The sequence below is a fragment of the Lipotes vexillifer genome, unplaced genomic scaffold (genome assembly GCF_000442215.2).
Source record: "Lipotes vexillifer unplaced genomic scaffold, Lipotes_vexillifer_v1.1 scaffold589, whole genome shotgun sequence".
NCBI lineage: Eukaryota > Metazoa > Chordata > Mammalia > Artiodactyla > Lipotidae > Lipotes > Lipotes vexillifer.
Genome location: NW_006796123.1, coordinates 169,864 through 187,327, shown reverse-complemented (window position 1 = coordinate 187,327; position 17,464 = coordinate 169,864). Strand labels below are relative to the sequence as shown.

The following is a 17,464-nucleotide window of genomic DNA, read 5'->3' as shown; positions in this document are numbered from 1 at the left end:
TGTTTATTAAACGAATGAGTATCACATCAATTCTGCCTTGAACACACCCAGCATATACTACATTCCACCACATTGCACTAGCTATCATGATAATCCTATCTTTCCTTCCATTAATTCTTCCTCCACACTACAGGTCTTTTGTTTTACTAAGAGATTTGATCATGACCCATCTTTTCTTAAAAATGGCCAATGGCTCTCTAATGCCAAACTCTTCAGGGAACTTTGCCTGCTTTTCTACTTCACTTCGTTTTATAAACTGTCCACATGAGCCCTGTCTCTGAAAAGGCCCTCATAGTCACACTTCTGTACCTTTCCAATCCACTCCCTGAACACTTCCTGTTGAGTTTCACACCCAACCCCTCAGAGATCACTGCCTCTCTGACTTCCTGTCCCCATAGCACGAATTACTCCCTTACTCTGTTCCCAGTCTTTTAAACGTTAACTCTTTTAGAAAATTTAGTACATTAATTATACTTCAATTGTTTCCTTCCATTTCAGACGAAGAACCCCTTAGACCAAAGAGCAATTATTCATCTTTTATACCAATAACTGTTATAAAGCTTGGTACATAATAGTACCAAGTAATTAGTACTTTAATAGGTGCTTGAAAAGGCCTAAGCCCAATTTCTAACACTAGACAATTTCTGCTCCAGTGAAAGTTAAATCTACCTCTCCACACTAACTTGGAGCCCCAATCACAGCCTTTTCCCCTAGGAAATGTGTTGAGTTAGTAATAGAATCTCTCCCAGGAGAAACAGCGCCCCCCTCATACACTTAATTTTGCATTTCATTTCATGGGCCCTGACAATCAAGTTCCACCTGCTCAACATTGTGGCTGGAAATTGAAGTTTCCCTACTCACAGAAGAGGGGCTGGCTCAGTGGAAAGGCCAGGCTGTGAGAACACAAAATCAAGTTCTAATAATGGCTCCTACACTTAGCACAAGTTAATACTTCAGCTTTAAGACTCAATTCCCAATTTTTAAAATGTGGATACGTACCTACTTTGCTAATTTGTCCTCACTGCACATTCATGAAACACCTAGCACAATATGGACATAAAAATTTCTTTTTAATTACAACTGTGTCATGAAACAGGCATGGAATCTCCCTGCCACTGTTTCACAAGACAGACGTAATAATGCAGCTGTCCCTTCCCACTTGCAAAAGGAATGGGAAAAGTAGTATTCATAATCCAAATACTGCTAATGTGGGGGCCATTTATATTTGAAAGTAAAACCTATTATTTTATATACTTCTTTTTCAATATACTTCTTTTTCAATATATTCAAATAAATATTTAGCCTTAAACACCTTAGATTTGTAGTAGTGTGACTGTTGTCTATCGTATCACGATGGTGTATCAAGAGATTCATGGGACTCCCATGATCAGAATTCCCTTTATTTCCTTCTATATTAATGTCCTCTTTGTAAACGTAACAACCAGACTGCACCTGACAGATAGCAATCAAATAAGTGTCTTTTCAATAACAGCCATAACTTTGGAATCTAAAATTAATTGAAAACTATTACCTCCCAGCCTCAACCCATACTGATTGCTAAATCAATACAATGAAAAACAAGCTTCAGAGGTTTCTCCAGATATTTAATGCAAGATGCCACGTAGCCACAGTCCAAGAGATACGGTTACCATTAGGGGAGTGATAGCCCTACTGAATGAAACAAATCAAAATACTGTGATACAGCTACAAGCCTTATATAGATGTGTTTCTGTTCTAATTATAATGTAGCCAGTTTGATAAATAAGGTTGCCTCTTGTGCTTTTTTCCTACTTTAGGTTATATACCTTATAGATGAGACAGACAGTCAACTTGACTGGTTTAAGAGCTCTAAAGAGTATTAAAGAGTATTATTTTTACTATAGACCATTTTTTTTTTTCCAATTAAGAATGGGAAGACACAGCCTTTGGTATAAATAACTTATTCCCATGACAGTATTTAAAGGCTATCATCAGTGTTGGTTGTCAGTTGTGCAGTCTTTTGGTAAGGGGGTAGCTAGGGCCTCTTTGCTCTCAGTGAGTGCTCTGGGCTGATGGATAAACACACTGAACTTAACACCCTGGTTGTTGGCAGCTCTGACAAAACCACTATTGGCAGTCATTGTGATGGCTTTTAGGGTGTCTCCTGTCCCAAAAATCGTTAATGAGCGGCTGTTGATTTTTGAACTGGACACTAGTTTCAAGGCACGCTCAGAAGGCTGGTCTGGGACCACGTTAATTCGCTTAATTAGCATAGCAGCCCGCTCTCTCTCCCCGGGTCCTCCTAAGGTATCTAGGATAGACTGAAAGTCCTTGACGGCAGATTCGCAGGCAAACAACTCCTTGTCCTTCATAAATGCCTCCAGCTGTGGCAGAACCTGCTCTTTCCTCTCTTGCTCTGCTTGTTCAGTGAGCACTTTTTCTCTGAAGATAAAGCGGCAGCCTCCGTAGCTGAGGGCAGATACATATGTGATTAAAGTAGTAATGTCCAGGTTGGCTCTTGTGCACACGTCAACCTTGACCTCCGTTGGAAACGCGACACTTGCTAGGATGTTTTCTCGGTCTACTCTGGTCACCCGCAAAAGTTCGGGGCCATCATCGTCTGATTCGCTCTCACTGGCCTGGAGCTCTTCACGGGGCTCTAACAGAGAGTTCACTGCTACTATGTCTCCCCTCACAGATACACCCATTTCTTTCAGCTTCTCGGCCATGGGGCTGGAGACACTGTTGTAAAATGCGAAGACGATGTGAGGGTTGCTGTACTGCACCGGCTGCTGGTGACTGGCCTGGAGGAAGTCTTCAGCCTGCTCAACGATGCTTTTGTCGCCATACTGGCCCCGGCCCAGCCAAATGTTATGCAGAGCTTCAGCCTTCCGGCCAATGGCTTTCACCCAAGTATGACCACCATTGGCAACGACATCCACCACAAGGGTCTGCTTTTCGCCCAAGGTGTCTGTGTAACCAAAGACATGGAGAACACTGACCACGTCTTCCAGGTTTTCTGCCGATTCCACGATGGCTCTTAGGTGTGTCAGGTTAGTGCTCTGTAAATGGGACTCCTTAATGGCTACTTTCCCAGCTTCTACCTTCTGTAGGAATTTTAATTCTGCCTTCAGTTTGCTGCACAGCTTGGCACTACCTTCGATGCCACCTTTTCTTGACCTGGAAAGTGATTCTGCTCTCTTCATCAGTTCCTTGGCTACGGCGATCCGTTCACAGAGCATGGAGTGTGCAGACATGCTGACAGCATTATGCCTTTCCTATGAAAAGAAACAAATCAACCGCAAGCAATTCTTCACTCAGGATTCTAAGACTTCATTCGGACCACAAAGATTATGGAGGCCGGGTCTATGAACCTGGGATTCTGCGTGTCTGATTCTGGAGTGACTCCCTCCTCTGAGAGCTAAGGAAAGGATGATAGCTAGACTTCTGAACTGCTCCTTACGTCCGCCGGGTTCTAACACTCTTTGCGCCTTCATTTCTTCAGCTTGAAGGTCATGGGATCCACAGTATATCCCGGGTTAGGATAAAACGCAGGGAGCTGGCAACCTGCTACATAAAGAATTCCCTTATAAGCAGCCTTACTGTTCGGTTGTCGAGAAATTTTAGTAGAAGGGTGGTCAAGATAAAAATGATTAAAATAAAAGTATCCACACAGACTAGCTGGTGAACAAACTGTCCAAAACAGGAGACTCTCTCCTCAATTGACCACGCTAACCTTCCATGAGTGGGCCTCCTTCAACCTGCTGCCTCGTGATTTCCCAGGGGCACACGGTACGCACGCCCAGGAATCCAGACCGCCTCGTACCTGCATGTGACGCCAACCCAGCCCATTCCTACAGACCGAAGGCGCCCACCAACTCGGCTCCCGCTCCCACTCCGAGGAAAACGCCCGAAGATAAACTCCACGGAGCAGCCCGCGGCGGCCCGGGCGGGCGGGCCTGAGGTCGGCGGGGCCTTCCGCGCGGGCTTCCGGCCCTGCTCGGTCCACCTGCACCGCTGGCCCCGTCGGGCAGGCTCCGACTCCAAGAGGCCCCACGGCCAGCGCCGGGACGGAGGCGCGGGCGGAGAGCGCTCGGCGGCTCGGCGCCCGCCACCCGACCCGCCGACCCGGCCCAACCCCCTCCCGGCCTCGGAAGGGGCGCCCGGCTCCCCCACCCCCTCGCCCGTTCCCCGGCTCCTCACCGTCAGCGCCCAGGACTGCGAGCGCGAGCAGGCGGGCACGTGCGCGCGAGGCCGGGATCCGCCGAGTAACCTCACTGGGCAGCCCCTACCCCACTCGGGCCTCAGCTGCTGCTCCGCTGGCGCGAGCTCCGCCTGCGCCAGCCCCGCCGCCTCGGGTTTTTCCCGCGTCACGTGGCCCCGCGCCGGGTGACGCCGAGCCCGCTATTCCCAGGCGGCAGCGCGGCCTCCAGAGCGGGGCTGACGCTAGCGCGGCGGCCATGTTTGTTGAGGGAAGAGGCTTCTTCCACTCCCGCCGCGAGGCGAGCGCGGGGCGCGCGACCGCCTGGCCCCAGGAAAGATGATCTCCCACTGGGGCACCAGCCGCTCGATCCCCAGCGTGCCAGGCAGGCTGAACCCGTATCCTAGCATCTAATCATGGTTAGACTTTGCCTGGGGCGGCAGTCGGTGCATTTTGGTGGAGAAAACCTCCCGATCGCGCCCACCTCCTCTCCGCGGGTCAAGTACACCGTTTTGCTATCAAGCTCAAACCCCTAAGAGTGCCAGACAGTGGTTGTCGTCTTAGAAAAAGTTTGGCTCATTTTAACAGAAAACTGGCTGGAGAGGTTTGTCAAAAGGTTTCACAGCTGTTAAGTGCTGTAGCTGGGATTTCTGACCCCACCCCAAAGCACTTGCCACTGCGCCACCACGGGCTCTCCATTAGAAAGTGTCATATTAGAGACGCGCTGCCTTTCTGAAGAGGACAAACGATCGGTGGCTGGCTTCTGAAGGGCTCGGAAATTGATATTAGCTTTAGTAGAGTGTCCAGAGTCACCCACAAAGTAAGGCTAACTTTAAAATTTTAAGAGGACTTTAAAATTAATCCTATGCCTGCTCCTTTCCTAAACCTTACTTAAATGACAGGAAAGGAATAAACCCCCAAGACTAAAAAGAACAAGAGATGATTGCACATGAGATATATGTCGATACATTTTTCAAGACAAAGAGCAATAATGACACTTATTCAATGCTTATTATGTGGCAGGCATTGTTCCAAGTGCTTTTCAACATATTTATTCAATCCTCTGAGCCTAAAAGATATGGTTTAGAGTTAAGTCCGCCAGAGAGAGGTTATTTGAAGCCAGGAAGCCTTCCATCCTCCCCCAGGCGGAAGTCGAGTTTATGATGTTGAAGACAGGGAATCAGCGGGGTTCCAGACACATTATGAAAAGAGTTTAAGTTTTCGTCCTGAACAGTAAAATGCTGTCGGCCCCTTCTCTGCCCCTCACGGAACGCTGGCACTCCTGTCCCACTCTCCTCATCACCCTCTTCCTCAAACCCTTTTTCTCTGGAAAAACAGAGCAAATGAAAGACCACAGAGAAATGGCTTATAGGTGCTGATATTCGGCATCCCCCAGTAGGTAGGTTTGGGATTCACAAACACAGCACTTCCAAGCATTTTTCTGTTTGGAATCTAAAGGAAACAGAAAGCAGAACAAAACAAAAAAAAAATTTTTTTTAATATCTTTAACTAGCCTCCTCAGATAGAAGATATTTCAGCCATAAATCAAAGAAGAAGTTTGTTTATAAAGGGGAGATAATGGAGTATAGGAAAGAGTTCTTCAAAATTAAAAATATCCCAAATCTTAAAAACATCAATAGAAAAGAAGAGTGTAAAAATCTACTAAAAAGTAGATTTAAAAAAATAGGTGAAAAATATAGCAAAAACAAAAGGCTCCAGTATCCAATTAATAGGAGTTTAAATGTGGAGACATTTCTTTCTAACCTAGAATTTTTAAACCCAGCCAATCAAGAGACAAGAGGAGAAGAAAGAATTTCAAAGACGCAACCAGCTTGGATTAGAGCAGAAAGAGAGGGTTTCAAGAAACTTCTTGGAATGGTGCTGGGGGAGAGGGGCTGCAAAGGGTTGGGTGAGAACTGTCAGATTACCTTGTATCTGACAGTGAGGAAAACTGTGCAGAGGGTTTTGCAATCCCATTAGGGGGGAACTGGCAAGAATTAGTGACAGCTACAGAGAAAACAAAGCAAAAAAGTGAGGAAAAGCAATCACAGTATACTTACATACCCCTAATAAAAATCTTTTATGCTAAACATTGTGATCTAATTAAACCAGAAGGGAAGTGAGGGTGGTATAAGAGTTCTAAATTCTCATCTTGCAGAATAAAATGTTTATATGATGGCTGACCTTCAGGAATCCAGAAATAACCATAATAAGCCTACTGTTTTGAAATACGGGAGTACCTGATGGAATACTCAAAATGGGAAAAGTGATGAAACTCAGGGACAGGGCCTTTGATCAAGTGTTAAAAGTTATCTAACTTTTAAAATAGGCTCATGCCTAGGAAGCTATCACTTACTTGGCAGGCAGGTATTGCTGGTTCGATAATAAGGTCCTTGAGAGCAGGGTCAAGGGAGGAGTCTGAACTGAAGGAACCGTGTGAGGCAACGTGACATTAATACAGGACCACTGGACTGGGTTTCAGGAAATTAGGATTCTAGACCAAAGGAGTTACCAACTCTTACATGTTCTCAAGCACTTCATTGAGTATCAGCATGTGTTTCTTTACAACAGGGGCTCAGAGCTTGCCTACATTAGCAAGGAGACGTGTGATAAAGAGGTGAAGTTAAGGCTTAGAGTTGGCGGTTTCAGTCCATGAACATAGTCGAGCAATAGATGAAAAATCCTTTGATCACCCTTCTCACCTAATCAGTACCCAATAAGCCAGCACTGGATAATTATAAAGATCAATATTACTTTTCTTCCTTATTTCCCTTTCCTTTTCAACTCCCTCTTCCCCCCCATGTGTGAATTTTAAACATTTCCATGTTTCACTGCTAATAATTGTTTTGCAAACTTGGATTCACGGTTCAGTTGAGGAACTGGAAGAGAAAAACAAGTGGAGGCAAATTTTTTAAGAGAAGATACAAAAAAATTGGACCAAAAATGGAGAGGGGACTGTATATTAGGAGCATTATGATACTTAAATAAGATTAAAAGAAGCTAGAATCCACCGGCTAGACATGACAGAAGAGTCCGAGAACATTCAGGGATGCATAATGGGTTGTCAGACCAAAAACTTGAGTTTCCCAAGAACTGGAACAAAAGGGGACAACTGAAAATTAAGGTCAATGAAAAGAACAAACTGAGAACCAAGGGAGTTCTAGGCAGCTTCAGCTGAACTAGGCTTTGTACTTAATGGGGCAAAGAGGCAGAGAATAGAACCTGGACACAGATCTGCTTCAGCTAATTCTTCCTCTCTTTATTCCTTAGGACTTGCTGTGTTAGCACCCAATAAGAACCTCCACGTTGCTTTCTTTTTGTCCTAAATAAAAATGCCTTTACTCTTCCCTTCTTTGATTTGTAGAATTTTGGCATTCCTCTGGTTTCTTAATATTAGACATTAGAGAGAGCCTAAGCAAATTCAAAGGAGCTAAAACTTATGGGGTACTTAACCATTAACCTTGCCAGGCCTTTCACTTGCATAATCAAGTTTAGTCCCGAGAAAACACTCTGAGATAATTACTTTGTGCAGTCACTTGGCCAGTTAAGTGGGAGAGTTGAGACCTAACTCCAAAAAGCATTCCTTTTTAACGCTAAGTTCTCCTTCTAGCGTGCTGGATTCACAATGTACCAAGAGCCGACGAGGAGAGACTGTTATGTTAACTGAGGTGTTCAAGACAAATGTCTAGAAATAGGTCAAGATGGTATCTCCCATCTCCCATCATAACGCTTCAGCCACTTACAGGGGTGTTACAGTGACAGTGGGTAGAACTGGGAATCCTGACAAAAATGCTCCAAGATAAGGCTCTTGCCTAAAGACCCTACACTTGGCTAGATCATAATCAAGATCTTTAGAGCCACATTTAAATCACAGAAATGCCCACGATCTCTTTGTTGGTAAGAACAGTGACATTCATAAACTCTATGCTCTGTGAGCAAGACTAATGACATGATCTCTCTTATCCTACGATGCCTTAAAAAGAAAAAAAGAAAACTAAGTGCTATGCCTTCACATATAATGAAAACAGGCTTCAGGTACCCCATTAGCTGCTTGCTTCTATGAGCCTTAATTTGCAGTGAAGGTTCTGATTACACTGAGATTACATGAACGAGGGAGAGACTTAAGCCATAATTTTGACATTTAAGTATTAGTATTTTATTTCCAGCACTCACGTTCATCCTTGAGTTAAAAAGATTTAGTAGATTCTAGGGGGCTCTTTTTAAATACATTTACCTACTTGCGATGGAAAAACCAACAGGAACTAGCACACCATTTTTTATGTATGTACATAATATATCTCCTATAGGAGACTGTTTGGCTTAGCACTCTTGTTAGCTCCAGTGCAATCTCACAGAGCATGCTAGGGTTTCACTGACACACACTTAATGGTGCCTGAAAAACATCTATGCTTCCACCTTGTCTCAGAATCCACGAAAGTCTGCAGATTCTCCCAGCTCTAAAAGCAGTGATGTTTACCGAAATCAGCATTTTGCTTTACTGAAGCAGACATCTGACAGCAAAGACAGTAACAAGATTTGACTTAACCCAAACTGCATGAGGACTAAAGACAGTTTCACCATTCTGCTTTGTAATGTAGTTTCCAGAAATCAACTGTGATGACAAGCAGGATATAACTATGTTAAAATTTTACTAATTCCTAAAAAGCAGGAAGTTGAATTTAACGGTTTATTATGATTTATAAGTCTCATTTTAAAAACATCAGTCCATCAAACCATGTAGAAATAAGTATGCAAAAAGTCTGCAAAACAAAAACATACTTTAAACATGTTTAAGTAGAGAGGTTATCCGAAATTCCAGATTTTCAGTCACTTCATTGTTATGCAATGGCAGCCAAGTAATCCTTAACTTCAGTTGGAGTCAGCCTCCTAAATCCGGCTTCATTGCAGATTCCAACTTCTATGTTATCTTCTGTCATCTGCCCTTCAAAGCTTTCCTGATCAAGAGGGAGGGAAAAATTTCAATTTTCTAAGCAGTTAATTATACAATCACTACAAATCCAACTGTTAGATATTGAACTAACCTTTAGGGTTAATATGGCCGTATGAATGGCATCTTCAAGTTCCAGATCTTCATTATATCTGAAGAATTTTTTGAAAAAAAAAAAACCCAATGATTTACGGCACTATTAACATTATTTATGACTATGTAAACACAATGATAGCAACAGCGTAAGATTTCTTAAACATCTAAAACACTCTTAAAAGTATTAAGTTACAGATTAATTCTTTTTGTCACCTCACTGAGCTAGCTGCCCCCAGATAAGAAATTGATAATTATTTGGTGTGCATTCCCGACATCATGAAGAGTGTAACCCTAACGTGAGTTTATTTTAGGAAACTTCCTTAAGTATAAACATTTTAATACAGTCAGAGTGTGGTGGCAATATTATAACAATTTATAAAAATAAAGCAGAGAAATCAGACTTCTGCTAAAATTTCTTATGTTTTTTATGTTTGAAAGACTCATTAATATGTAAAAGGAAAAAAAATTGCTTTAGAATCCGAAGCTTATTTAAATTTACCAATTAATCCCGAGTCTAAGATTTTTAAATAATCTCAACATGAATATTATGTGAAAATGTACTGAGAAGGTTCATTTGGTGGTTAAAATCCATTGTGAACTCTTCCCATTCAAAATGTAGGACATTTTTTGGTGGGCTACAATAATGCTGAGTCTAGAATACAGCTGGAAGTAAGGGAGAGCAGTCTGCTGTGCTGGCAGGACAGATTTTTACATATCGCTCCACTTTTTATCAAGTAAATACATCACAACTTTAATCCACCATCAACACCGGTTTGGCTTCACAATTTTTTTTTTTGTAATCGTCAAAATGTAAGCTGTTATCACTTACATCATTTAAAAATTTTCCTCCCCAATTTTTTTACTCCAAATCCAATGGTCTTTTTTTCTGAGACAGTAGGAAAAATGAAGTAAAAAAATAAAAATAATATTTAGGAAAAGAAGCATGAGAATGCAGAAAGAGAAGTTCGTAAGAAATGAATATTACCACTTAATATATTGAAGGCTGGGGAGCCAGAGCAGAGAAAAGTTTGTTTGTTCTATCAGGTAAATAGGCTTGAATACACAGTCATACAACAAATTTGTTTAGATTCATGGTATTATTTAAAGAGAGCTGAAAACTGTAAAGTAAGTTTGCTAATGAATCTAGTTTTATGAGCCCACCTTTTCTCAAGGAAAGTTTTCCCATTCACATAGTTCTTTCCCATTGCTGTGGCTTTCCAGGCAAAGTAAGCTCCCTAGTCAGGAAGTGAAGAGGAAAAGAACATTTTAAGTCATTAACCTAATTACTTAGGATGCTGACATTTATGTCTCAGTTCAATAATTCGTCTCTAACTTCTAAGGTCACAAAATATTTACTGGAATGCAACGGAATACACCATAAAATACGTTAGTGAGATAAATAACAAAAAGGCACAAAGAAACTTTTGGAGGTTATGGAGAAGTCCAGCATCTTCACTGTAGTGATGGTTTTCTCAGGCATTTACGTACATAAAAAACCCAACAAATTGTACACTTTAAATATGTGCAACTTATTGTACAAAATTTATGTAAAAAACAAAAGAAACAGGTTAACTCAGAGCAAATAATCACAAATAATATTGTAGCTTACTAGGACTGAAGGGCTCTAGAAATCTGTCATATATATCTGAAAAATGGTGACCAGTTCTTCATCAGCAGCAGCAAATAAATTAAAAAGACACAGCTTTGCATTAAAATTTTTCAAAGGTGTTGATATTTTGTAATCTAATGTTGAATGAAAGCAGCAGCAGTATGTCCTATATAACATGACTCATCTATTGAAAAAATACATACACACACATACACACAGACACTGAAAGAAACAGACCAAACCTATTTTAAAAGAACCAACTGCCTTTTAGACACAACAGGGGGAAAAGGGCAAAAGGTGAAAGCTGGATGTCAGTGATGCTGGCTCTGCTACCCCCAGGAAAGGGAGGTAAGAGGGCAAGTCACTTAGCTTCAGAAGCTCGGATATGGGGTAACAGACACTGTCAAAGTTCCCTAAATACTTAATTTTTCTGATTTAAGTAACAACCAAAATGTTTTTTGGTTTTTTTTTTGCTTTTTCAGATTACAAAGCTAGTTTGAATTGAGTGAACTTGCCATTATCTAGTGATCTATAAACTATGAAAGATCAGTTTCTAATCACGAGTTTTTTCTTTCAGGTCTCCTCACAGCAAACATGAGTGACAGATGTGAGACATGTGGAGGAGTGGTACCCTCTACAGACACCTGGTAACCTGAACACCAATCTTCTGTTTTAGAGCAGACAACTCACGCATTTTGCAAAACATCGAATTCAAGATGGACATCAGTATTTGTACAGGAAGAGTCACACTGAAGTCAGCCCCAAGATTAAACTGACTGCAAAGGGCACTGCCCCCACCCAGACCCTTACCTTTAATTATAATTTTTTAAAAGTAAAACAATTCCACAGATTTAAAGAGACTTGATAACTATTTCAACTAATCATTCAAGGTATGTGAAGTCAAGCAACATACCAGAAGAACCGGGGGGGGGGGCAGAACTAAAGTGGCTTCCTTATCAGAAGACTGAATCACCAACATTTTAAATGTGCAAGTGAATATATATTACTTCTAAAGCCCAAATGAAAAACAAAAAGAGAAAATACTCTAATTTTTAAGCTTTTTATGGCTTCTATTTTTACTAGATATTCACAGAGCCCTTCGACAAATCCCTCAAATACATCTAATGATACTTACAGATGGATCTGACTGAAATAAATATGGTCGCCCCTCATTCCAACCACAAATAAGTAAAGAAACTCCAAATGGACGAACACCACTGAAGAGAGAGAAATGAAAATTACTTGCCATCTTCATGGTGTTAAAGTCAACCTAAGCTAAGAATTTATTAATACCCTCAAGTAAAGCAAGTGATCAGGTAAACCGAATTAGACTTCTAAGCTCCTTAAAAAGTATTTAACACCATTCTAAACAAATCAATTCAAAATGAACTTTCTTTATGGTACTGAGAAAAGACAGTCAAATCATTTTGGTAGATGGAGTGATACAAACATCGGGGTTAATAAGTGTGGAGTAACAGTGTCCTATCAAAATGACACATTTCAACAAACGCAGCTTTTCCACTGGCTTTACAAATCAGCAGCTACCTCACCCGTGTTCACACCCAAGCTGAAGAACACTGGAATTAAATAAATACGGATGTGTCAAAGAGTTATTGCTTTCATCATGTGCTCATAATCATTTCTGGTTACAAGATAAATTTGGAAGCAGCAATGACTGTCTGCCCATACAGAAATGTTTTAATTACTAGCAAAAGGACTTTATCTAGAAGTTGGTTTCTGCTACTATACGAACAGCAAGAAAACATTCCCATTTTCTCTTTGAAAAAATATTTCGGGTCCAGTTAAGATCAGAAATGTTCATCATAGTGATTTTCTCCACTGATTAAGGAAATATCGGAATACTAAGCCCTCTTTTTTTAAAAAAAATACATAAAATGATTTTTTTTCTAATTCATGACACATTTCAAGTAATAAAATCAACCTACCCTGACTGGGTGTATTCTTGCATCACAGAAGCTACTCTCTGTACCAGCTGAGCTGTGGGAATGGGCTCTTGGTAAACGAGATAGTATTGTTGGGCTAGTTTTCGAGCTCTGTGCACAAGCACTCTGACAAACAGAAAAGAAATAAGATTTAATTAAAATTCAGATGCTTTACTATCTAAAGACTCATTCTCTCCTTCTGTAGGCATATACCTATAGCACAAGTTTGACATGTATCTCTAATAGTAGCTCTTCACTCTAAGCCAGTCTTGTTCTTAAATCTGATTATGGTTAATTTACAAGAAAATATCAGAGCATCACTGAGGAGACAAACCATAGATGAACAAGAACAAGGCAAAAGGAAGGAAACTATGGACTGGGGGGTACCCATTAGCTTAGCAGCCATGGCGCTAGCGTATACAAGAACTTTATATCTCGCCACAGCGTCTTCAAGATTGTGCGCCCCTTATCCCAAGGGCAGGCACCTTGCCTCTTTATATTTCACTCCAGGCAACAGGCTAATACGCACACACACACGTGTTCAGGCATATGTTTCTCACTCTGCCTCAATCTTGTTCCACAGATTGGAATTCAACGAGTACCTTCCAGAGATGAATGAACAGGGTGAAACTAATTATAACTTAAAAAAATGTAAAATTCGTCTAAAGTGTAACAATTAAATATACTAGCAAGAGAAGCAGGATTTACCTTTACCTGCTCCTGTACTAATCTGAGCTCTGCACATTATCCCTCTGAACAATACACCTGTGGTGTCAGTTTATTCTGTGAGTGCCAGTACACGGCAGTCTCCCTTCCGTGCAGTGGTAACAGGATCCACTGTAGTGAAGCCTGATCACATGCCAGTGACACTGGTGCTTTTTCTGACTCATGAAATTTTGGCTCTACCTATCTTACTCCACAAAATCAAGAATGAAGTAATAATATTCCTTTTGCTTCTTAAATGACAAACAGAAAGCTGCCAATCTCTTTAAACCTGCTGGTATCCTGATGTAACAGGATTACTCTCTTCCTGTGAAATATCAAAGGAGTGATTATATAAACATCTGGATCCACACTGGCTGTCACAGTCCACAACTTTCAGTGGTCTTTTGAGAATTCTGTCCCTTTGCTAAAAACAGAAATAAATAAAATGAGGTTAACTCTGGATGGTATGCTTTCTTTTGCTGTCTGACAACTTTTAAAAAATATAGTTTATTATAACATGTATTGCTTTTGTTGTTTTTAAAATACATTTAGAGAACAGCAAAGCCCTTGCTGAGCCCTTGGATGGTAGAAGAGGTATTATGATCAGAAGGGAAAACCACTGAACAGAGATGAGAGGGGTAAGTATCCATCTCCTCTTTGACAACTGAGTGGCACTGAGCTCTTCTTCAAATAAGCCCCAGTCTGTCTCACACTGGCAAACTAAGTTCAGCTGCCAACCATGAGAAGTTGGGAGATTAAAGGAAAAACATCCTTTGATTTTTCTCCTCAAAGTATAGATTACAAGGAATTCATGAGATGGTGAGAAAAAGAATAAAGGGTACAAGGTACCTGTAATCTGGGCCCATGCCGCTATACACCAAACCTATATGCTTGGTGATTGGTTCCACTTTGTGGACACTTCGCTCGTCATACAAAATGGATTTCTGTTTCTTCTCAGTTGCCAAGACCACACCATTTGCAGCTTTAAAAAAAAGAAGACTTAAATGTTATTTAAAGACTCTGCTTCAACAGTTTTCTAGTTGCGGAAGCATTTCAGCCAAACTCCTTTATTTCTTCTTATTTATAAAACCTTTCCTTCTGGATTTCTATATTAAAATTACCCAAGGAAAGGTAAATCAACTTTCCCTCAATGGTCCTCTGTATTGCACTAAGAAGTCCCTCAGCTAAAGGTATTACACAACTTTTCTTAAGAAAGAGTCCATATGTTCTAAAATAATGGAATTCTGCCTACTTGGCCTACTGTTCTTATAATCTGAAATTTTACAACCAAGGATATGTTTTTTATAAGTTATCTTATGATTAACCTTTTCTAAGTTATGGAAAGAATAAAAACTGCCAGAGAACAGTGATACATAATCAGTGGAAAAAACAAAAGAATACTATTTGTGGGTTATCACAGTAGATAAAGGTGCTGTATTTATTCTGAAAATAAATTATTCATCTTCTTTGGCTTATTACTTTCTTTAAACATCAAAATACTGTAGATTAACAAAAAGAACTGTTGGGACTTCCCTGGTGGCGCAGTGGTTAAGAATCCGCCTACCAACTCAGGACACGGGTTCAAGCCCTGGTCTGGGAAGATCCCACATGCCACGGAGCAACTAAGCCCGTGCACCACAACTACTGACCCTGCGCTCTAGAGCCCGCGAGCCACAAGTACTGAGCCCATGAGCCTAGGGCCCAAGCCCGTACTCTGCAACAAAGAGAAGCCACCGCAATGAGAAGCCTGCACACCGTAACAAAGAGTAGTCCCCGCTCGTTGCCAACTAGAGAAAGCCCGCGCACAGCAACAAAGACCCAACGCAGCCAAAAATAAATAAATAAATAAGTTTATAAAACAAAAAACCCCAAAAAGAACTGTTAAAAAATTATGCTGCCACAGCTCTTTACTTTTACATTAATTACCTATTAATTCCAAAAGAACACATTATGACAACTAATAACAGGAATCTGAAATGAATGAAGCATTTAATTACCTTTAATTCCCACTGAAGGGGCTCCTCCAGCTACAGCAGCCAAAGCATATTCAATCTGGACAAGTTTACCAGATGGGCTTAAAGAGAAACAAAGGTATTGCTAAATTCACATTCTCAAATACTTATTAGAGGAACACCTCTGAGAAGGGGCAGGTAAATAGGCCAAATCCATTAATCAAGCATCAAAGAATAGCTGGGCTTTGAAAATTTATCATGAAGTTGTACGGAAACTAAGTTTATTCACAGTGTAACACTAATCTCTTTCCTTAGGTTGTTTTTTCTTGTCTGCCACTTAAAGCAGCATCATTACTGTTGCCTTTCACCACTTACCAACCTTGTGACTTTGGGCAAATTACTTAACCTCTGTGTCTCAGTTTTCTCATCTGTATAACAGGGATAATAGTAGTATAGTAGTTACCTATGAATATTTCAAAGGTTGTTGTGAAGATTAAATGAAGTGATGCCTTTTGTTCCTGGCACAAAATTAGCAGCAAGCAAATACCAAATAGTAATATTATTAAGAACATGTATGTGTCTGTTAAGTACCAAATAACAGCAAATAATCCATGTGGGTGGAGTTAAACATTTTATAAAGCAGACATGGCCTAAGACATAAAACCTAGATATCAGTCACAACAAAGTATTTGCTATATAATACAAAACTATTTCGAGATGCCATGAGCTGGTTATACTTAACATTTCTGGTTCCATGAGTTTGGCAGCCAAATGCTACAGCTAGGCCCAAACTGGCTTTTTAGGTCACATTTTATTTCGACCTAGCTGTTGAGTTAGAACAATTACTATAAATGTCACCAACCTTTCTATTTTATTGACAAAGTCCTTGAATGAAAAGTAATTTGTCCAAAGTGACACACAGCTAGGTCCACATCTCCAGTCTACTACTGAAAATATAATTTTCAGTTTCAGAAGGTTATCTGTTTTATCTTCACAAAATTATAGATACTCTCTTTGTCACTCAAGTCTCAACTCACACCATCCCATCTTGCTCCAGAACACAACTACTCTTAACATTCAAAAACCCCTCTGACAAGCTAATCCCTCTGTCTGCAATGCACTTCACCACTGTCTGGTGAACTCCTTCCAAGTCATCCTCCATCCTTAGTAGAAATGTCATGTCCTCAGGGAAGCTGCCCTGACCACCCAGACTAGGTTGAATCCCACACACTCGTACCTATACTGTCCTATGCTTCCTCTTTGGCTAAGAGTCATCATACTTGAATTATTTTTTCAACATTTACAAAGTGTGAGCTCTGTTCAGTCAGTACTTCAACACACAGCCTATGACCAGGTTCATTTGGCTGACAGACACACATCTAGACCTATTTAAGGAATAAGCCTAGGGGCAGCAGCTTAAAGACTGTAAAATGACAAAATTAGCTGACTTGAGCAGAATAACAGCAATAAGCATTTACATTTTTAAAATTAGGCTGTACTTGTTTTCCTTTAATGGTCCCTATTTCGATAATCATATCATGACTTTCTGGGTCCATCCAGGTTTCAATTATTCTTCAATACCTAGTTCAAATACCTCTGGGGACATTTTAAAGGATTAGGTAAACTTAAAAGTTAGCTTTTCTTCTGTTGCCATAATCACACATATACACTTCTACCATTGCATCTTTCTGTATGAAAGCTCACTAACCTGGGAGCTCACCGAGCTATCAACCGTCTTTGTATTCAATCATGCCACTACCCAATTCCAAAGCACCAGCATCTCTACCAGGGATAACTGAAATAGCCATTTAACTAGTTTTCATCTTTTCCATTCTTACTTCCCTTCCCCCACCCGGAGTTACTTTTGTACCATGTCATTCCCCATTTAAATCCTATAATAACTTCTTGGTTCACTTACAATAAAAGCTCCTTACTCTGGCCTACAGGGCCCTGCAAAATTGGCCTGACCCGTGCTAACTCTCTGCTCATTACACTCTAACACACTGGCCTTCTTATCAGTTGTCCTTCTCA

The 17,464-nt window shown here is 40.7% G+C and overlaps 2 protein-coding genes across 2 annotated transcripts in view; both read right to left on the bottom strand.

The window, feature by feature from the left end:
* Nucleotides 1-1,589: 1,589 nt before the first annotated feature.
* CUNH7orf25 (chromosome unknown C7orf25 homolog) lies at nucleotides 1,590-4,272 on the bottom strand. Its single transcript, XM_007468194.1, has 2 exons — nucleotides 4,183-4,272; nucleotides 1,590-3,257 (listed from the first exon to the last, which is right to left on the bottom strand). The coding sequence occupies exon 2, from the start codon at nucleotides 3,234-3,236 to the stop codon at nucleotides 1,971-1,973; it is 1,266 nt and encodes a 421-aa protein (XP_007468256.1). The 5' UTR covers nucleotides 3,237-3,257; nucleotides 4,183-4,272; the 3' UTR covers nucleotides 1,590-1,970.
* Nucleotides 4,273-8,312: 4,040 nt separating this feature from the next.
* PSMA2 (proteasome 20S subunit alpha 2) overlaps nucleotides 8,313-17,464 on the bottom strand; it is a 10,985-nt gene continuing 1,833 nt past the window's right edge. Inside the window, exons 2-8 of the mRNA XM_007468193.1 lie at nucleotides 15,479-15,555; nucleotides 14,331-14,463; nucleotides 12,780-12,902; nucleotides 11,969-12,050; nucleotides 10,386-10,459; nucleotides 9,223-9,280; nucleotides 8,313-9,135 (exon numbers count right to left, since the gene is read on the bottom strand). Coding sequence (XP_007468255.1) covers nucleotides 9,019-9,135; nucleotides 9,223-9,280; nucleotides 10,386-10,459; nucleotides 11,969-12,050; nucleotides 12,780-12,902; nucleotides 14,331-14,463; nucleotides 15,479-15,555 — 664 coding nt within the window. The 3' untranslated portion in view covers nucleotides 8,313-9,018. The remainder of the gene's footprint in view (nucleotides 9,136-9,222; nucleotides 9,281-10,385; nucleotides 10,460-11,968; nucleotides 12,051-12,779; nucleotides 12,903-14,330; nucleotides 14,464-15,478; nucleotides 15,556-17,464) is intronic.

What these genes read in the sequence shown, in the direction of transcription:
- CUNH7orf25 (XM_007468194.1), bottom strand. Translation starts at nt 3,236, where the DNA reads ATGTCTGCACACTCCATGCTCTGTGAACGGATCGCCGTAGCCAAGGAA.